A 23,188-nucleotide genomic window follows, 5' to 3' on the forward strand; every position below is an offset into this window, starting at 1 on the left:
TATGAAAAGGGTATTCTTTTAGTAATTATTTTTATGTTTTATCAAGTTGAGTCAAGTTTGCCTTAGTTCACTCATTCCAATACAAACATGGATGAATGAGGAAATATCATAATTATGATGAATATCACAAAGGCGAACGTATGTATATATATATATATATATATATATATATGTACTTGATAGCTTCTGATAATATATTCTATAAATAGTAAATTGCCAGTGTTATCAATTTAGTTAAATACTTGTCACGTACACAAATGAATAAGTAAATAAGTGAATGAATAAGTAAATAAGTAAATAAGTAAATAAGTAAATGAATGAACGAATAAATGAATGAATGAATGAATGAACGGACGGACGGACGGACGGACGGACGAACGAACGAACGAACGAGCGAGCGAGCGATCGATTAATTAATTAATTAATTAATTAATGGAGAGTCAATGATATTATAGCAAGTATAAACACAATGGCTCAAGTTTTGAATATATTCAACAGGCATGTCATACAACTATATTGTTTTAAATAAAACTACTGTCTTTTATTCCGGGTATGCATACGTTACTCTAGTTTAAAAACATTCGGGTATCTGTTAAAGTATGGCTTAAGATATTTCTTCCGTTCTTCATAAAAAAATATTACATTCAAAAAGATATTGGAATTTATCACATACTCTATCACAATTCCTACAAAATCTGCATTTAGTCGCGTTCTTTTCCAGCTACCAATTTCAATTAGGAGTCTATGGTTCTGAAATTAACTATAAATTGTGAGTTTTTAGTCGGATGATTTAAGATGCATAGCTCAATGCCGAATTTCGTTTACAATTTTCTGTAAATCGTTTTGTACTTGGGTGTTTCATTTAGACTAAACCATTTATTTATAAACAGATATTTTAACGTCTGCTTAACCGTTGCCTTCCGCCATTTTCGTTTATCCCACATTTACTTCAGATACATTTTAGATGGTGGACCCATGGAACTTTTCTTTTCAATACTAGCTCACTATAGTTAACTGAATAATCATACAAAGTTGTATATAAAAAAGACGAGAGTTTCCTAGAATTGTTATTTTCAAAATTAACATAAAGCAACAACTATGGCATGGCGAACAACATTGGCACGGAGCAACAACTGTGGCATAACAAACAACACGGACACGGGGAAACAACTAGAAATGGCGAACAATATGAACACGGAGCAACAACTAGACATGGCGAACAACATGGACACGAAGCAACAACTAGACATGGCGAACAACATCGACAAGGAGCAACAGCTAGGCTTCGCACTCCGGAAAGTGAATAGTGCTAAAACAGACGAGCACTTGTTTACTATCCAACAGGTCAAGTTTTCCTCTATTGTTTATTGAATATACTGTGTATTCGATTTAAGTTAAATTAATCTTTAAAAAACGCACTCATTGTAGGTAAACCTCCATTCATTCAAAGCACGTGCATAAGACAAACATAATATTGCATATTTTTAAAAATTGAATTGATTTTTAAGTAAAGATTAGTAATGAAAATTTTACTTAAGTTTTAAAATAGGGACGTACTTATTATATTAAACATCTTTTGCTGCAATGTCTTTACAGTAAAAGCGGACTCCTTAGATATACAGGCTACAAAAATATGAGTTGTAACATTTTCAGGTCACATTCTTACACAACGTTTTTCCGCCGGTACCTATTTTTTTGTTAAATCATAAATATGATCATAAAAAATGTAATAAATATTATATTAAGAGAAAGGTTGGAGAAAGAAATCTGGAGGGGAAAATAGCGGGAAAAGAGAGGGCAGAGGACAGCGAGGGGATCGAAATGGGAGAGGGGTAAGAAAGATGGAGAGAGAGAGAGAGGTAAAGAAATAGTGGGAGAATGAAAATGATACAGGCGGAATGAAGAAAGTGTGAAGTGTTAGGGGAAGAAGAGTGTTTAAGAAGAAGGCTGAAGAAGAGATTGAGTAACATATTGTGAGGAGAGAGGAAATGTGAAGGGTAGACTATCGGAGATAAAATACGAGAGCGAGTAAAGGGGAGAGAAATTGTTGGGGAAAGGGGGGGAGCTGTCTGAGTTAGTAATCAAGATTTGACAGATCTCGAAACATGCGCGACCACATACGCATTTACGATGGTGGCTCTAAGAGCCAGAAGGAAAGACAGTAGAGAGGAGACAGATCTCGTACCATGCACGACCACACGTACGAGCGGTGGCTCTGAGAGCCGGGTCGAGAACCAGCACCGCTAGTTCCCGTATAAATTTGCTCAAGATATGAAATCCTTGGGAATTGTCATTTTCCAAAACTTGGAGGTTTATATGGCTGTTTTATATTGCACATTCCGTGGAAATACTATTTGTATATATTCACGCAGTACCGGTACGATGAAAACCTTTTTGTTATAAACTCATATTTAAAGAGCTCTTATCTGGAATGACAATTCTACAAAAATTGCCTCCTTTAGGCGATTTAGCATTATTTTTCTGCCTTCCGTTTTTTGCTCATTCAATCTTTTTGTATAATTATAATATATTTTATTAATAAATTAAATGTATTATTATATACAATGATCTGTAGTAACGTCTTTGGCCATCACAATGAAAGGTGCGAAAAATCGCTATGAATGAAAAAAAACGTTTCTTACTGGAGTTGCAACCCGGCATTTTATGAAAAATTGATTCTTGAAATATTAAAGGTGCTGAAACAGAGCCGTATAAACGCAATAAGGAGGCACCAGGCGGCCGCATACACTACGCGTGAACAAATGCTGCAGATAATTTAGGTCGCCACGAACTACGAGGTGCAGTCTAAAAATTCCCGGACCGCCTTTGTACTGTTGTCAGTTTTTTGTTGTCAGTTTTTGGAATAGAAAAAATAAAATTGCATCCAACTAAAGCAAAAACTATATTCTACCTGACTGTACATATATTACTTTTTAATAACACATTAAACATTCAATTTTAACATAGCAAATAAACATAACTCAGACTGTACGGATCACTTCGTACGGAAATGACGTTTACTGTTAACGTTCACTAATGAAATTACGTCACTGTAGGCGCTTGTATGCTAGTCAATGTTTTTCGAAGTATATTTCCCTTATTATTCAATACATTTTCTGTGTCAATCTACCCGCTTATTAAAAATGTCTGCGTACCACCACTTTTCGTAGCTGCTTACCGCCGACCTGACGGCAAATTTTATTTCTTCTTTAGATTCAAATCTGCGACCTCGTAAGTCAGCCTTTAATCATGGAAATACACAAAAGATCAAAGACGCTAGGTCGGGACTATACGGTGGATAATGCAGTCTTTTATTCCCCCCCCCCCAAAAAAAAAAAAAAAAAATTATTGTTAGTTATATGTCTTCAGTCCGAAGTGCAGGAGCGTTGTCTTTGTGAAAGTTCAAGTTTCGCAGTCCGGACTTTTCTTCGTATATGCGGTTATATGTACAGTGCCCCGAATACAGTTCGCGGATGGTCTGTATAATCTACAGTGCCCCGCGTACAGTTCGCGGATGGTCTGTATACGTTACAGTGCCCTGCATGTAGTTCGCGGATGGTCTGTGTACGTTACAGTGCCCCGCATGTAGTTCGCGGATGGTCTGTGTACGTTACAGTGCCCCGCATGCAGTTCGCGGATTGTCTGTATACGTTACAGTGCCTCGCATGTAGTTCGCGAATTGTGTGTATACGTTACAGTGCCTCGCATGTAGTTCGCGGATTGTCTGTATGCGTTACAGTGCCCCGCATGTAGTTCGCGGATTGTCTGTATACGTTACAGTGCCCCGCATGTAGATCGCGGATTGTCTGTATACGTTACAGTGCCCCGCATGTAGTTCGCGGATTGTCTGTATACGTTACAGTGCCCCGCATGTAGTTCGCGGATGGTCTGTATACGTTACAGTGCCCCGCATGTAGTTCGCGGATGATCTGTATACGTTACAGTGCCACGCATGTAGTTCGCGGATGATCTGTATACGTTACAGTGCCCCGCAGGTAGTTCGCGGATGATCTGTATACGTTACAGTGCCCCGCAGGTAGTTCGCGGATTGTCTGTATACGTTACAGTGCCCCGCATGTAGTTCGCGGATTGTCTGTATACGTTACAGTGCCCCGCATGTAGTTCGCGGATTGTCTGTATACGTTACAGTGCCCCGCATGTAGTTCACGGATGGTCTGTATACGTTAGAGTGCCCCGCATGTAGTTCGCGGATTGTCCCGCATACAGTTCGCGGATGGTCTGTATACGTTAGTGTCTGTATGCGTTACAGTGCCCTGCATGTAGTTCGCGGATGGTCTGTATGCTTTACAGTGCCCCGCATGTAGTTCGCGGATGGTCTGTATGCTTTACAGTGCCCTGCATGTAGTTCGCGGATGGTCTGTATGCGTTACAGTGCCCCGCAAGTAGTTCGCGGATGGTCTGTATGCGTTACAGTGCCCCGCATATAGTTCGCGGATGGTCTGTTTACGTTACAGTGCCCCGCATACAGTTCGCGGATGGTTTGTATGCGTTACAGTGCCCCGCAAACAGTTCGCGGATGGTCTGTGTGCGTAACAGTGCCCCGAATACAGTTCGCGGATGGTCTGTATGCGTTACAGTGCCCCGAATATAGTTCGCTGATGGTCTGTTTACGTTACAGTGCCCCGAATATAGTTCGCGGATGGTCTGTATGCGTTACAGTGCCCCGAATAAAGTTCGCGGATGGTCTGTTTACGTTACAGTGCCCCGCATACAGTTCACGGATGGTCTGTATGCGTTACAGTGCCCCGAATACGTTCGCGGATAGTCTGTTTACGTTACAGTGCCCCGCATACAGTTCGCGGATGGTCTGTATGCGGTGACAAACTCTGTGCGACACTTTAGTGCACATCACGCAATATGTATTCAACTCGACGACAGTTGATGCTGGGGGGGGGGGGGGGGGGGCTGTCCGCCATCAGTATATTTATACAACGTTTCTTAAACACATTATTGTTTCAAAAGGAACATATCTCGTGTCCACAGACATCTAATTCGTCAGACAATTCAGTTGAGAACCCTCACAATAAAGTCACACACATTTCTTAGTTTCTAAGGCACCGTTGTATTCGTGTTTTTGTATAAAGTGTCACGGTTTGATAGAAAATTTATTTTTATTGTTTTTATTTGTTGGAAAATAAATGGACTACAACGGAAATGATATTAATAAGGAAATGTCCTGATCGTATTATTTGTATTATTCGTTACTACAAACCAAAACCTTTTTTTTTCTTGTTTCATCGACGTCTAGTGGGCCTAATAACATTAACAAGTTGTGTTATACTTCGGCCATCCCCATTTACCACCCTACTCTGGAAAGGTACAAACGGATGTGGCGGTTCTGTCGCTGCACCGGAAATTAATGTTTTTCGTGAAGATCTGGTATAAACAAATATCCGGTAGTTACCATAGAGAAGAACGGCGTTCCAGTTTTATCGTATGTGAAACTTAAACGGCGGTAGATTGAGGGAGGGGGGCGGGCTTTGCGCTTTTGGGAATGATTTCACCACTGGTTAATTAGACACTATAACGATTGAAGCACAGGTTTAGTACATTGATCAGTGTGCGTCCATCGATATGTTTGTGTTATGATTGCGCGAGCCTTTAATCATGACTCTATATTGTTTTTCATTCTGCGCCTAACAGACGGGGTCAATTATTGGGTACGGCATTGATTCTTTTCGTCGATTGATTTCACGCTAAATGTATATATATGCTCGCCTTGTGACATGATATAAAATGGAAAACTATAATTTAAAGTCCGATTTACACTTGTATTAAACAAAACTACTACCAAATTCGAAAATAATTCACTGTAAATGACGTTTTTCCCCCTCTTAAACAGGAGAAAGATGCCCTTTCTTTGTAACTGTCGCAACAAAGTCTATCTGAAGAATCTCAGTGTTAATCTTGGGTTGTTCCCGATATATGCAACATGCTATGTACATTCGGTCTCCATAGCTTTATTAACAACATACTTTTTAATCCAAGGTCAATTTCTAGTAGTTACGAATGAAAAAAAACATCTTGTAAAACACCTAGTCGTCACAAAAGAAACATAGCTGTGGTCATATAGAACTTTGTGGGATGAGGGCTTTAATTATTTCCGAGTACTACACCCAACATTAGCTTCCGCTATTATATACAAGGTATTCGAAAAAAATGCTGAAAAGCAGATGGAACTAATTGCATCGTTCGTATAAAACATGCAATGTCGTCGAATTGCAAATGTGTTTACTAGTCGAGGAAGTTAATCTCGTGTAGGAATGCACGAGTACAGAACGATTAAGATGGACATTCCTTCGTGAAGTCACTGAGCCATGGATGCGAAACAGTGGCTCCAGCTCTTTTAGGAGCTGTATATAAGAAAGAGCCAATGACTCTTCCGAGCTAGAGCAAAAGAACGGACATCATTATAAAATGAAAGTATGACTCTATACTTTTTTGATATCACAATGATGAGGGCTTTTTGGTGGTTTTGTTAAAAGAGCATCGGGATTTCTTAAACACGTATGTCACAGTGGTTGAATCGATACAGTATGACAAACCTAAAAAGTGGTTTGAATCTTTAATTTACTTTTGCCAATAAAAAATATTAAGGAACAAAACCCCTATTATTAGTCCTGGAGGGAATGGACCTTACCTCGGATGTCCCCGGGGTGCGTGAGCATATGGCGGGGATTTTACCAGCAGTTTTTCCCCACAGAACTTTTACCAGGGATAAGCTGAACCGGAAAGTCAAAGGTCCAGATACCTTGGGGCCGTGGTTACAATTGACTTGTGCATGAATGTTATGCATTTGAAAGAGTATGGACTGAATTTTGTAAATATTTTAAGGAGATACGAGTTCTGTCAATACTTACATACCATTTTCCGGTTTAAAAACAATTTTCTAATTAGCAATTTGTTTAGATTTCTTGTTTTAACAATATTATTCTTGATTATAAGTTGCATGAACATGTGAGAATCTCAAATCTAGACTTAATTATGTATTTTTTTTCGGTATTTTATTGCAAAATGTTTGTAATTATTGTTAAATTTATGCTTATGCTCAAATAAACCTTTTGCACAAGCTGACATTTGAGAATGTTTATGTAATGGTTCTGTAAATCTGAGTATAACTTGGATGGTGTCTAACCCGATTTAACCCATTGTATGGTATAATTGTTTGTTTATGAAGAGTTAATGAAGGTATCTCCCCACCAATGTACTGAGGTATGACTTGACCAGTTGAGACGCCATCACGATTTGAGTTCCCACAATTGCAGTCAAATCAGATATCAGAAGTATTGAATCACGGTTCTGAAAAAGCTGTTGCTCTAGGTCTTTTTGATAAACCGTACCTGATGTAAAGTACCCACACATGTGATACACTTTTAATGGGTAAATACTGAGCGCTCAAAATGTAACGGTACCATTTAAACCAAGTCCCAAGCAAGTAAGCTACTGGTATCAATTGTTAACGTCTTCTATCGGTATGACATGTTGGAGGATCGTGTAACTGTGACAGCCGAAAAGGATGTTCAAACACCTTTCGGGGCGGCTACTGAAGACTATACAAGAATGGCCAAGACTTTGTATTTATTGATGTATACCTTGAATACAATTACGATGAAGAAAAAATTTCTAACTATTTCCTTACCACAGCTGCTCACATATTGAAATAAAATATACATGTCTAAACCGTTAATCATATATGCCTATTATGCTTTAGGCATGCACATGAAATTATTAATGCGTGGAATGAAAGTACAAAGCATGCGAACATATAACCCACGTTGATTATTGTTAAAGTATTTTACACATTTAAGCTCATTGTTCGGTAAGCGCAGTGGTTATCACACTCGCTTCTCACCTAGGCGACCGGGTTCGATACCCGGCCTGGGCGCATGTGAGTCTGCTTTGTGTTCACCAAGCCCGACAAGTGGGTTTCCTCCGGGTACCCGGGTTTCCCCCACAACTTTCGTGTAAAATCGGGCCAACCAGTATAATGTTGTAATAACTTGTTTCACAATCGTTGTCAATATATAGGTTTAAAACTTAAAATTCATAGCTCCTTGTTTTATAATAAGGTGAGCTATTCTGATCTTCCTTTACCCGGTGTCCAGTGTCAACATATTCAAACTTTTAAAATCTTCATATCTGAAACCGCAAGGCCCAGACCCTTGGTATTTGGTATGCAACTTCTTGTAGATGTACTCTACCAAGGTTGTTCAATAACATTCCTGGGGTCAAAAGTGGCCCCTCAAAAGGGCTACCTGGTTTTCTATATATTTGTATAGATCAACTTTGAAAATATTCTTCTCCAAACCACAAGGCCATTACTTTCGATAATTAGTATGTAGCCTCAATCGATCATATGAAGCAGCTGTTTAACCATTTTTTTTTTCAAATTATGTCCCCGAGATTTTCTATAAACTTTACTCATTTTTACCTGAATCATACATTGCATTCTTTTAATAATGATAAGGCCACACCAAATTGATATTTCGTTCCGCGGATTTACCGCTCCTATTTTTTTGAAAATGTAAAAAAAATATTTTTACTTTTTTTGTGCGCCCGCACCTCCATTTTGATCGCCAAGTAGATTTTTTTCAGGTATTAATTTATTTAAAGGCTAAAAATAATTAAGTATAATTTTTCTACGCTAGTTTTCGTGTTTTTGTAAAGGGAAATTACCGATGCGTAGTGTTTTTATACTGTATATCGATCGGTTTAGCATGGGTTTCAATAACTTCAATCAAAATGGCGGCTTCCGGTATAAACAATGTGGCTCGAAGTTTGAAAATTAAATCTTATTTTTTACAATAAATTTGTTTAAAGCATGCTTGAACTCATTGTTGATCGTCTCATGCACTAAAGGATCATTATTTAAAGCAATCATTATGCAATAAAGCATGTGTATCTAAGACTGGTAGCGATTATATTGCGTAATTAGTGACTCGTTTTGAATGGAAATCAGACAGGTCAACTTAACTGAAACATGAGTCATTGTTTGGTCCAAATTGATGTATCAAGCTCATTTTTGATCAAATTCTGACAAAACAACAGTTATGAACAAATATCTTTTCACAAATAGCGATATAAACACTGGTCTGGATATACCTCAACATAAGTAAGCGGCTAAGTTTATCACCTTATATTTTGTTTTTATTTGCAGCTTATCCGGGATTGTAATATACTTGTCAATTGTAACCACTGCCCCGCCCACCCCTCGCCCTTGTTCCAAGGGTATACCGGGGACAGCAGAGGCAATGGGCTGTGTTTTTACCTTTCAGGTGGCCCCGCAGTGCCTATTGAAAGTGGTTTTGTCTTCATATTGAAGATAGACAGGAGTGGGCCTCACATAGGTATTCGGGGTTGCGGGGCCATTTGGCAGGGATTTTACCAGCAGTGTGTCCCTGCAGTCGGGTATTTTACCCAGGTTTTGAGAAACCGGAAGTCAAAGTCCCCGCTATTCCGGACCTGGGGGGGGGGGGGGGCATACACAATTGGCTGGTGCATAAAAACATCTCAATAACCCAAAAAAGTACTCTGAAAAATACCCTAGTTCTTTTTGTTTTAATAAGCACATGTCATTGCATTTCCAGTGATAATAAAAACAAAATTAAGTCTATGTTATATGGAGTCTGATGTTTGATGATGCCTGTGTAAGTGATCATTTTTTACAAATCCCAAATCAATCCAAAGTTATGTCTAAATACAGTTACATATGATGTTAAACTGATTCAGGTAGATTTATAAAAGTCGTTTCAAACTTTTAACTAAAAGCAGGGTTATTTATTATTATGAATGATCGTCATATTAAAGTACTTTTTAATTATATAAGACATTAGATGTATTCATATAATGTTTGTACTAAACATGGATAAATAAATAGTATGTATTCCGACATTTTCCCAATGTCCATTAGAGGTTCAGTTCAAGATGGCATTAAAATGGGTTCAAGGGCAATTATTTTGAACAATCTTTCTTATTTTTATTGAATATAAGGAAAAATATATTTTTTCGCTCTTCGCTCGCCTCGGTTTTTATGAAAACTGACAAACTTTTATTTTTATTTTTTTTCGCTCGCTCGCTGTAAAAATCCGAGGAACTAAACATTAATTTGGTGTGGCCTAAAATAATTTATCGATATTTCTGCTTTTAATGCTATGTTTTACCAAGTGAAATGTTTTTTTTATCTGATTGTCAAGTATTACTTTAGGGCGTTGTGTCAATAACCACTGTCTGCTGAGAAAATGTTGGCATCGTAGAACCGTCTTGAAATATTTACTCGACTATGGTCGTTGAGCGTAAATGATCGGAAACCTGATATCTTTTCTTATTATTGTTTTAAAACAGACACTGTCTAGAGGTAGTGTTCGAACCACAAAATAACAAAATTCGTTCCGAAATTAAATGCGTTTGATGAGAAAATAGTGCGCATTCAGTAGCATAACGTCTGCTAAACATTTTACTAAGAAACTGTTTTTATTTTGTTCTTGTTTTCAGAAAAAGGCGTTCTTTTTAACCTTTGAAAATCCTGTTATGTACAGACGGTTATAAGGCATTATCTGTGGGTTGGTTTAAGTTATACAGAGTCAACATTGTTCTTTCATTTTTAGATACCGATCTACATGTATATCATCATGCAGTACAGTGCATTGAAGAAATCCTGTCAGGCTTTTAAATACAATTTTACGCTTTTTAAGTATAGGGTAGGTAGGTATATAAGGAAAATAGTATATGTTTATGAATTTTGGGGCATGCTACAAATATTACGGGCATAAATCGGTGCATGATTTTCGGTAGGACAAAAAACCCAGCTCCAATGAACACGTGCGCAAAACGTACCCGACAAGAATGAACACTATTCTCGAAAATAAAGATATGTGTTACAAGTCAAAACATGTATGTCATTCGGTCCCAAAAGGTACTAGACAGCGCCACCACTAGAACAACGGCGCCACCACTGTTTTATTTCGTCCATATTTCCTTTTAAAGAAGTGCTTATTAGATTTGTTGTGTTCCGGCGTAAGTTCTAACATAACAGTTATAGATATAGTTATAGTTGCGTGCGCCAGAATGTTCTTACGGTGTGTGTAAGCAATTAAGTGTCCTTGGCGTGCTAGCAGATCTCTAAATATTCACAAGGCCGAGTCGAGAGGAAAGCTCCTGGCACCACAGTTTCCACAATATTGAAACGAAATCGTAGCCAGTCTGCAGTAAAAATGTTATTACACGGTATTACATTCTCCTCTTTTCGATATATTTCCGTTTAATAAAATTATTAAAAAATATATGTATATCACATTCACGTTTTTAGAAGTAAACACATGGCAAGTTGCACCACAGAAGTGTCGACAGCTCATTTTTTGCACCACCGTTAAGTGGCGGAGCTAGCGTTAAGTGGCCATGTTCTTGTCAGAAGAATCATTTGACAATGGAACAATATGCATTCGGTTTTTTTTTGCATTATCTTGCTCTCGGCAGACAATCTGAATGTAGTAGAGTTTATCATGAGACACCAAAAATATATCACCAAATTCACAACTTACTTTCAGTAAATACTTTGGAAAATAGGAGGTCGTCGTTTCCGGTTTTGAGATGCAAGTGCATACTTTCACCGACTCACACCGACGTATTCACAGTGATTTACTGGTGGCTATGAGATTGTTTGCAACATATGAAGTTTAGCCAATATATTTTACTCGTTTCTACAAAACACGCATGCTCAAAGTAAAACAGTAATTTGAAATGTTACTCTTTCGAATTGCCGAATGTTGTTTTTAAGCTAACTTCACACAGTTAGCTGAGAAATATGCTACAACAGTATAGTAGTAAGATGTGTGAAGTTAGCTAAACATACGACATTGGACATTCAAAATCGAATAATGTGCTGGCACGACATTGGACATTGGATATAGAAAAATGAATATCGTGCCAGCACGAAATTGGACATTGAGATTTCGAAAATGAATATCGTGCCAGCACGACATTGGACATTGGGATTTCGAAAATGAATGTCGTTCAAAATCGAATGTTGTGCTGGTTCGACCGATTTGACATTGGACATTTAAAATTGAAAGTTGTGCCAGCACCACATTGGACATTTGGATTTAAAAAATGAATTTCGTGCTAGCACGACATGGGACATTGGACATTCAATTCGAACGTTGTGCTGTCACGACATTTGACATTCAAAATCGAAAGTCGTGCGACATTGGACATTCAAAAATGAATGTCGTGCCAGCACGACATTCGACATTGGGATTTGAAAAATGAATGCTAGCAAGACATTGGAAATTTAACATTCAAAATCGAATGTTACCCCCCGGTCATTAGTTTATATAGAATAGTAACTCCCCGGTCATAATATTATGACTCCCCCACACGTAGAAAAGTGACCCTCACGTAGAATTGTGACCCCCTATAGAATTACGATCCCCTAACCCAAACCCTAATCCTAACCCATCTAAGGTACACTAACATTGACATTGATCTTACCTACACTACACACAATATGAATAACTTTAGCAAATACCGTTTTACTACCTGTGACGTAAGAGGTAAAGAGGATTGAAAAATCCGTACCACCATACTGTCGTTTTCTGATTCCGTATCATGCTAGTACCGTAGCATGAATTAGTGCATGCATTTATTTATGTTTATAATTCGTTTCATGATCTGTTAGTGGTTTTTGTATATTTTGTGTATGATCGTTTCATTTGTTTTACATTTAAATCACCTCGGGTGGAAATAAAGAGTATTGAGCTTACACAGTCAGTGTATTCAGCCTTTAGTGTAATGTCGGTTACATATAAGTAGGAGGGGGCCGACTATATGGTATTGTCGAAAAATATAGCTGTCACTTAGGGGCCATGGTTTTCAAATTTGTATGAGTGCTTTTAAAATTTTCCACGTTGCATGTAAAATGGACAGTGTGCTAAAAAATGTTTAACGTGTCTTAAAATATAAGCGCTCTGAATATTGTTTTTGAAAATATTGATTTTAAGTACCAAATGTTCGGTCGAGTAGATGAAGGTTTCGCCGCACTACAACAAGTTCCTATATGTTTCTCAACTTATTTGGCGATCTACATGCATGATTTTTTCTTGTATTTTTACGACGTCAACTAAAAATACTCGGGTTTCATTGACGCATTCCTTATGCTGTTTAAGACACGTGTATTTTATTTTAATTTTGGCTGAAACAGAAAGATGCTAAACTATTCAGAAATAATTTAACTCAACTGATCTTTATTTTTCCATAGATTGTGATAAATAATAATATAAAAAAAACAATGATTAATAATGGTCCTAAGAAGTTAACCCAATTGTCTTAATAAGGTAAGAAATAATTGTCACGTAACGTCTGCAATAATAGAAGAATAGAAGAGGGGGAGAAGAGAGGGGGAAGAAGAGGGGAAGAGAGAGGGGGAGAAGAGAGGGGAAGAAGAGGGGGAGAGAGAGGGGGAAGAGAGAGGGGGAGAAGAGAGGGGGAAGAAGAGGGGAAGAGAGAGGGGGAGAAGAGAGGGGAAGAAGAGGGGGGGTAAGAGAGAGGGGGAAGAGAGAGGGGGAAGAAGAGGGGAGAGGGGGGTAGAAGGGGGAAGAGAGGGAGAAGAGTGGGGGGAGAAAAAGGGGGAGAAGAGATGGGGTAGAAGACAGTTGAGGGGTAGAAAAGAGAGGGGAGTTGAGGGGTAGAAGAGGAAGAAGGGAGAGGGTAGTGAGGGGTAGAAGTGGAGGAAGAGAGAGGGGAGTTGAGGGGTAGAAGAGGAGGAAGAGAGAGGGGGAGTTGAGGGGTAGAAGAGGAGGAGAGTTTAAGGGTAGAGGAGGGGGAAGAGAGAGGGGAGCTTAAGGGTAGAATAGGGGGGTTAAAGGGAAGACGAGGGAAAAAGGGGTAGAAAAGGGGAAGAGAGAGGAGAGGAAGGACAGAAGATGGGGAAAGAGGTTGAGAAAAGGTTAAAGAGAAATAAGAATGGATATAGGTGGTTAAGACAGAAAAAAAGGATAAATACAAGAGAAAAAGTCAGTGTTTGGAAGGGAGGCAGAAATAAAAAGAATTAACGAAAGTCGACAAAAAAAAGAAAGTTCAGATCTCGTAACATGCGCGACCACATACGTATGTACGATGGTGGCTCTTAGAGCCAGTGGGAAAGACAGAAGAGAGGAGACAGATCTCGTACCATGCACGACCACACGTACGAGCGGTGGCTCTGAGAGCCGGGTCGGGAACCAGCACCGCTAGTTCCCGTACAAATTCATCCAAGATTTGAAACCCTGGGGTATTGGCATAAAAGAAAACTTGGAGGTTTTTATGGTAGATTCATATTACACTTACCGTGGAAATGTTATTAGTACAAATTATAGAAGTGGAACGAAAAACCCCTAGATGTTATAATATCACATTTTAATAGCACTATTCTGGAATGACAATTTTTCAAAGATGAGTTTAATGCCATATTTAAGCGATTTAGTATTATTTTTCTGCTTCCGTTAATTGTTATTCATTCTATTTATATTATTATCAAATGTTCTATAAATAAATGTATTATTATAATAACAATGCATATAGTGCAAATGTATTGACCATCACAATGAAAGGTGCGAAAACATGGCCATGAATGGAAATATGTTTCTAACTAAATTTGCATACCGGCAGTACATCTTAAATTGACTCTTGAAATACGAATAGTGCATAAACAGTGACACATACAGACAGACATGGAGGCAAAGGGCCACCGCGTGAACATATGCGGCAGATATCACCACTTAAACGTCGCCACGAACTATATGATTTATAGTATCCCGCCAACAGCCTGTATGCTAGGACGAACTGAATTTTTTACCAGAAACAAACTATGTTTTTTTTCATCGATGTCAAGCAGGCTTAATAACATGACCAAGTCGTGTAAAACGGCGGCCTTTACTATTCACCATCCATAACCCCGCAATGGTTCCGCCGGCGGTCCTGTTGCGAAATCAGAATATGGCTTTCCGTTAAGATCCGGTCGTACAAAACTTTGGTGGCAACACTGGAGAAGCACGGCGTCCTCGTAAATGTGGGTGCATCACGGCGGTAGAGAGGATGGGACAGGGGTGGGTGAAAGAGGGGGGGGGGGGTATGCGGTGAATGGTTTCAACACTGGAATATTAGACATTCTATTGACAGGGTCATTTCACTGAGTATTGTGTGTCCATCTATATATTTGTGTAATGAGTGTGCAGGCATCACAACTTGATGATGATATTTATTTTATTTCCTATGTCGTTTCGTTGAGAAATAACATACCGTTGTGTCAACCTGTTATGACCTGTAATTACGCACTGTTTGTTCGCATGCTGTATGTACAGTTCTTTCTGATTAAGGTATTTGACGAGGTAAATTTTTGGATGCGACATTGATTCTGTTCGTGACATGATTTCATAAAAAAATGAGAATATATACTCGACAAAAAAGTCTTGCTACATTGAACATTATATATTTTCAAGTCTGTAAATTATATCACATAAGGAGGTTTTGAACGAATAATCTTCTATATAATTCGAAATTGTTTTGACTTCTTAAATCCTTTTAAACACCTAGGGGAAAGACATGAAAAGTCACAAAGAAACCTACTCTTTGTTAATGTCGCAACAAAGACAAAATTTAAAGTACTCATAAATTGAAGTAATGACGATAATATGGTCATCTGAATGATTTGACAGCAGCAATAACACAATGTTACAAATGTTAGATTGACGGAGTATCATGCATTATTATTATTATTATTATTATTATTATTATTATTATTATTATTATTATTATTATTATTACTATTGTTATATACTAGATATTTATAGCGTTCATTCCATGTTCAAAATACACGTTCAGAAGCGCTTTACAAACTTCATATCACATAAAATGAAAACAGAATAACCTTACTTGATATGGTATGCTTAAAATAAATCCCCAATACCGAATTGTAAATTACAACAGATAAAACAGTTTAAACAAATATCATTTCATAAAACATTACAAAATAATAAAAACAGTTGTAAAAGTTATTCATATGGTTTAAAAAATAATAACTAGATACATGATAAAGTTTTAAAATTATATAATTATTGCCTGTTTAATATCATCTTGATATTGCAGATATAATTAGTTCCCATATACTTCAGTGAAATACTGAGTTTTGAGTGCCTTTTTAGAACATGCCAATGTTTTACAGTCCTTTATCCAAGAGGAAAGCGCGTTCCACAACCTTGCAGCTGCTGACTGAAAGTTCCTGTCGCCATATCTTATTGTACGACTGTTTGGCACCACAAGTGTAAGAGAGTTGTTTTGTGATCTTAAATTCCTGGATGGCGCGTATATTTTTATCATGTTTACGACATATTTTGGTGCTTGGTCATTGATTGCTTTATAAGTATGTGTAAGAATCTTGTACTCTATCCTGCACTGCACTGGAAGCCAATGGAGTTCTCGTTACACGGGAGTAATATGCTCATAACTAGATGTTCTACAGTGTAGATGTTCTGGAAATGATTCGAGCTGCCTTATTTTGCACATACTGTAGTTTGTTGATTGAACATTTTGGCATTCCATAGAGAGGAGCATTGCAATAATCCAAACGTGATGTGACAAGAGAGTTAACAAGATGGTGGCATTCGTCGATAGGTATTGTCTGATCTGACCGTTTTTTCCGTAACAGTGCAAATGAATTTTTACATACACTGTTCACATGATTTTCCATTTTCATGTTCGAATCCAGAAAAGCACTTGGGTTTCTAACGCTAGGCAATTGTTTGATTTCTGAATTGTCCACAGACATACAGGGAGACGGACAGGGAGATATACAGGGAGACGGGGAGGGATATAACATAAGGAGACGGGGACGGAGGTAACACAGGGAGATGGTGTTAGGGAGATAACACAAGGAGACGGGGACGGAGGTAACACAGGGAGACGGGGAGGGAGATAACACAAGGAGACGGGGCGGGAGATAACACAAGGAGACGGGGACGGAGGTAACACAGGGAGACGGGGAGGGAGATAACATAAGTAGACGGGGAGAGTGGTAACACAGGGAGACGGGGAGGGAGATAACACAAGGAGACGGGGAGGACGACATACAGGGAGGCGGTGAGGGAGATATACAGCGAGACGGGGAGGGAGATACCACAAGGAGTTGAAGGGAGATAACACAGGGAGACGGGGAGGGAGATAACCTAAGGAGACGTGGAGGGAGATAAGGGGAGAAACCTTACATAGAGACGGGGAAACAGATAAACATGGAAACGGCAAGGGAAATAAACATTGGGACGGTGAAGGAGATATACATGGCAACGGGGGAATAAACATAATTAAAGAGAGGCGGGGTGTGTGAGATAAACATGGAGACAGTGGAAGATAATAGAGAGACGGGAAGGCAAATAAACAGGGAGACAGGGGGAGACAATAAGGGAGAAGAGATAGGGGATAATCAGGAAGGTGGAGGAGATAAACGAGAAGGCTATGAAATAAACGGGGAGACAGGGAGGGAAGGGGGGAGAAATAAACAGGGAAGCGGGGATGGAGATCAACAGAGAGACGGTGGAGGGAGATAACCAGGGATACTGGAAGGGAGATAAACTTGAACACGGGTTGGAAGATAAACCGGGAGACGGGAGGGAGATACACAAGGAGACGGGGAGATAAACATGGACACGGGGAAATAGATAAACAGGGAGATAGGGGGAGATAAATAAGGACTCGGGGAGGGCGATAAACAGGGAAACGTGAGAGATCAACAGGGATACGGGGGGATATAAACAGAGAGACGGGGAGGGAGATAAAGAGTCGGAATGAAGGGAGATTAAAGGACAAGTGAATTTGTGTGGTAATATATACATAATAAACAGTTTCCACCCACCCCCCGTGCCCCTGTGCCAAATTAACTGGAACCTATTTTTTTAAAGTATTATTAATGAGGACAAACCTAGACTTGCCTTGAAGAGATTGTAGTATGTTTAAATACTTGTGATAATCAAGAAATCCAACTTTGTATCATTGTTTTACAAACAGGTCATTGCATTGCATCCAATTAAATAAAAGTGGTGTTTCTTTGCGAAAATGTACATTAACGCCCTTCAAATAAGAAAAAAACAACATTAAAGTTAAGTTTCGTGGGCAACGCGTATCTTTCGAAAAAGTAGCTAGCTACACCCCTTGTCGCTTTCCTGTTGTATCTCCATCATTTTTCCACACCCAATGTAAAATTATATATCACAGGAAATGGTAGTCCGTGTTCCACTCTAGTGCAAAAACCGTTGGCCGTATTCCACTCTGTTGACGTTACGTATAATTGCGAGATGTAAAGATGACGTCACTAGACAAAATAATGTTTCATTAAAATGAAAGTTATTATCAATGTTCGGCTCTTTTAAAGACGCACTAAAAAGGTTAGGAATGTATAGTTCTGTTTAACTTATTTGACTTAAGTGATAAAAAAACAAAACAAACAAGAGTTGTGTTAAGATAAACAAATTCTTAAGAAATCAACCTATATTGTGCGATTTTGAGGATGCACTCTTACTCCATCACAAGATGTGCCACAATTAATAGAATAGTTTTAATTTACCAAAAAGTATTTATAAATATTAATAACAATGGGTTTTTTTTATGAAGGATAATGTCTTGAATTTTAAAAGAAAAGTGCAGAGAATACGGTTTTCTACCTTATGAGATGAGAGTTTATCACTGTAAATCTTTTAGCTCACCAATCATTTAATATTTTTGCGTTTTCAGCTTTGTAATACACGGTTACAATCGTGTTATCAGTGATTAATATTTTCAATAAGTGCATTACTTAGTAAGTATTTAAAGGTTTATCACTATGTTATGTTTGTTAGAAATGTGTATGAATTGATTTTAAATAATAGTGTCACTTTAACGGCACTCTCACAGATTGGCCATTTTAACAACTGTTTTATTTTTTTGAGCAAATATTTGCGTAAATATCTGCAAACCAATGATATAAGATTGCTGAGAAAAAAATCAGATCGTAGATTTCATATTTCGGTTTGAAAAAATAATGTTTTAAAACATCATAAAACATTTTTGAACGTTTTGATTCGAGATGTTGTATTCGACTATCGTAGATTTTTGAAGATTTTGATTTCACTCGACTTCCGCCTCGCCAAACCCGAATCTGCAAAAAAGTCCGCTCGTCTCTCTTACAACCTCCCGGAACAAAATGCAGGATTACTATTTTTTACGGTCTGTACAAATTCATTTAATAGACTCGCATTGCAATATGTATCCCACAAGCGAGTTTACATTTTAAGAAAATTGAACAAACATGTTCACCTTGTACGAGGTTCTCGTGCACATGTATTGCGCTAAAGCATTATAAGAAAATTTACTGACATGTATTGTACACTTTTTTTATTGCTTTTATTATCAATGCGAACCTTTCACTACCAGAACTGAAGAATGAAGTAACCAAATCACGACGGCAGTGCCAAACGTGTAATAAAGCGGATTTCAAGAACGTCGCTAATTAGTTTAATAAACGTTGCAATATGACATACATGTACGACCAGTAAACGTTGCAATATGACATACATGTACGACCAGTAAACGTTGCAATATGACATACATGTACGACCAGCAAACGTTGCAATACGACATACATGCACGACCAGTAAACGTTGCAATATGACAAACATGCACGACCAGTAAACGTTGCAATACGACATACATGCACGACCAGTAAACGTTGCAATACGACATACATGCACGACCAGTAAACGTTGCAATAAGACATACATGCACGACCAGTAAACGTTGCAATACGACATACATGCACGACCAGTAAACGTTGCAATATGACATACATGTACGACCAGTGAACGTTGCAATATGACATACATGTACGACCAGTAAACGTTAAATAGTTTCCGTTTGACCACACCGATTGGAACAATTGTGGTTTTTAATTGAAGGTAGAAGCTTTCTTTTTACAATAAGCTAATGAAAACGGGTACTGTTGTAGCAAACCTGTAGTTATGTGCTATTATGTATGTGTTTTATGCGTTGTATAACATTACATATAATAGGTGAAGTATTCCATTAGGTAATCATATTATTTTTCTTCTTATCATCATTTAAGATGTCAAAACTTGTGACGAAATATAGAAGGAACGAACGAACGGACGGACGGACGGACGAACGAACGATAAATAAATAAACGAATAAACGAACGGTTGATTGATGGATGGATTGATAGATAAATGAACGAATGAATGAGAGATCGAACTAGTAAACTAGTGTGTATTTAAATGGACAAATTAGTTAATGTAAAACAAAACGCATTAAAGAAGAAAAGGAAAGTTTTACTAATGAGTGAATGAGTGAATGAATAAGAGGGACGAAAGAACGAACGAATGAACATCTGACCGATCAGCCGACCGACCGACTGAATGGATATTGCTGAATGAACGAACGAATTTACGATCAAACGAAAGAAGTATTGAATGAAAGTACTCATTCCTCCCGATAAACGTTTATAGGAACACACAGGAATCCCCGTCTACATGTGCTCACACAATGCGTAACCGACGTCTGTCCGCCCACCACACACCAATCACGCTGTTTCAGGTCTAAAATTGTATCGAACACTTCCCATGAAATTTAATTTGCTTTGCATACATTCAAGTATTCCGTGGTTTCGTATTTCAATGTTAACTTCAACGATCTTAAGTCTTGTTGTACTGGTTTCCTGTTCGTAAATATGGTATTTACTAATTCATCAGTCAAATGTGACCACGCCCCCCCCCCCCCAGGCAGTGCAGAGTGAATGCGTTGGTTTTGTTTTCACTCCGTAAATAGCGGGGAATGGGCCTTACCTAGGCATCCCGGGTGCGGGGGCATTTAGGGAGCAGTTTGTCCCCGAGGATTTTATCAGGGATTGGCTGGACCGTAAGTCAAAGTCCCCACTATTCCCTGGAACCAGGAGGGGGCATGTTTACAACTGACTTGTGCATAATGTTATTGAACAAATATTAAACGATTGGATTGCAAGGGTGATTTATAGGTGGGTTGCAGAGATTTATCAGTGAAATGAAATTGATACTTATCAGTTTTGAAATATTAGCCTGCTCTCAGTTCCAAATCAAATGTCAGCGTGGACAGGGCTGGGACACGACTTCAACGACATTTCCAACCGACGTATTGGGCGAATACAAATTGGTGCGTTTTTATAAACACGTAATTAAAAGAAAAACGGTTTCAGTGTAAGATAGCAATATATTTCACTTTGTGAACATATATATGTTGGTGCTCACTCAGTGAAATATATAACGACCTTACGCAGAAACAAACAATTATCCTCTTGTGCTCATTCGGCGAAATATATTACCAAAATACACTAAAATAAACAATTATCCTTTACATAATTCAGCGACAATTGACACATCATTGTTATTCGATTGATAAATTCCTATTAACCACACGATAGCATATAATAACATATGTGTATAAGTCGAAAATAAAGAAAAGGATAGCAACTATTATTCAACCGACCTTATAATCTCATACCATTTTATTTGATCCTAAGTGCCTTTTTGAAAGAATGTACAGAATAATCAGCTTGATATTTGTGTTTACAAGTTTACAATTTTCTACCGTTTCATCGTTCCTATCAGTTTTTTATAATGTTTTGCAGTTTGCATGACAAAAAATCAAGCAATGCTGTAAGTTTTTACTTGTCCGAGGCTACTTATAAAACAAGCTGACGCTTCAACCCTCCAACAACGGGATCACCGGACGAAGTCTCATTTTTTTTAAGTTTTTGAAAAAGATCCTTTTTCTTGCAATGGTATCTGTTGTCTAATCCCGATAATGTGAACGTCGGATTGCTGCGTCTGTGTTTGTGGTTCATGACGTATCAAATGTGCACTGACAAACAGAGACTTGATTTCCAAGAGTTATTGGATGGATCGTGAACAGTATATAAATAAGCCCACTTGCCCAACTTGCATCGCCTTGCAACTTACACTAAATATTGTCTAAATTATACGTTCGTATTTCAGATTAAATATAGGTTTAAATTTTAAATGTACGAATATATGTCAAATAAAATGTCCAAATAACCATACAACCATGGAAAAATCTTGAAACTTGACTTGGCTGTTTTGATTGAAATAACGTAGATTTCGTGACATTTTTTAGCAAGAGTTTTACCCAAATCAGGTTAGATTTAGACGCTGCAAATGTGAAGTGAATATTATTTAACCTACATCGGGTAGGTTAAGCTTTTATTTTCTATCATGTAGAACTATTATGACTGATAGGTACGTTCAAGCATGTCTGTGCGATTTGACCTCGGTTAACAACATTCAATGCGAGATAACTGCATTGGAAACTGCACGCAGTGTTAGTAACCGTTACCTCCATTTGCTGAAATGTTTTTAAATTAATGCATCCTAATGCATTTATAACTGGGTTTGGGTGTTGATTCAAAGTAACAAAAGTAGTTTGAACTAGTTCACCATCCAATAATCTCTTCTCATATTTCAACGTGAGAAATGTAGCATGGAGCACAGGAGAAGTGCTTAAGCAGGCTGTCTGCGTGAATGGAAGGCCAGGGTATGAGGCGGTTCAGCCGTTGCAAGGCCTCGGAAAATACTAAATATGCTAAACTTGTGTTATTCACTGTCGCAATAGCTATACGTTTATTAGTCGGCGCCCAGAAGGGCGCCGACTATATTTGATATTACTTTAGAAATATTCTAACTTAGGGACTAGTTCATGAAATACAGAACAATCCTTTCAATGTTCAATGTTCAATGTTGCATGATAAAATATGAAGTTTAGTATGTTTTATAAAACTGTTCACTTTAATTGATAATGAAACCTTAAATTATAATAGCCCTGCTTATTATTTTGAAAATTTTGATTTTAAATACCAACTCAATCATAAATACCAACTCAATCATAATAACAACTCGGCCATCTCCGAGATAGATACAGGCCGAGGTGTTCCGATTGATACCAACTCACATTCGGAACTCCTCGGCCATTTTATCGAAAACAACCTCGGATGTATGCCGGTACATCTGTTGAAGTAGTTCGTAAAATTTTGAATTATATCATTAGTTAAATGTAGTGTTTTAGAGTTGTATTTATTGATCTAAGTTTAAATTTATTGTCATTGAATTGT

At 38.0% G+C, this 23,188-nt stretch overlaps 1 protein-coding gene across 1 annotated transcript; it reads left to right on the top strand.

Moving 5' to 3' along the window:
- Positions 1-1,098: 1,098 nt before the first annotated feature.
- Positions 1,099-13,555, top strand: LOC128246357 (protein nemuri-like). The gene is made up of 3 exons (XM_052964544.1): positions 1,099-1,299; positions 1,747-1,832; positions 13,387-13,555. Exons 1-3 carry the CDS (start codon positions 1,099-1,101, stop codon positions 13,553-13,555), a joined length of 456 nt encoding a protein of 151 aa, XP_052820504.1.
- Positions 13,556-23,188: the final 9,633 nt, after the last annotated feature.

Source organism: Mya arenaria, chromosome 9 (assembly GCF_026914265.1).
Source record: "Mya arenaria isolate MELC-2E11 chromosome 9, ASM2691426v1".
NCBI classification, from domain to species: Eukaryota; Metazoa; Mollusca; class Bivalvia; order Myida; family Myidae; genus Mya; species Mya arenaria.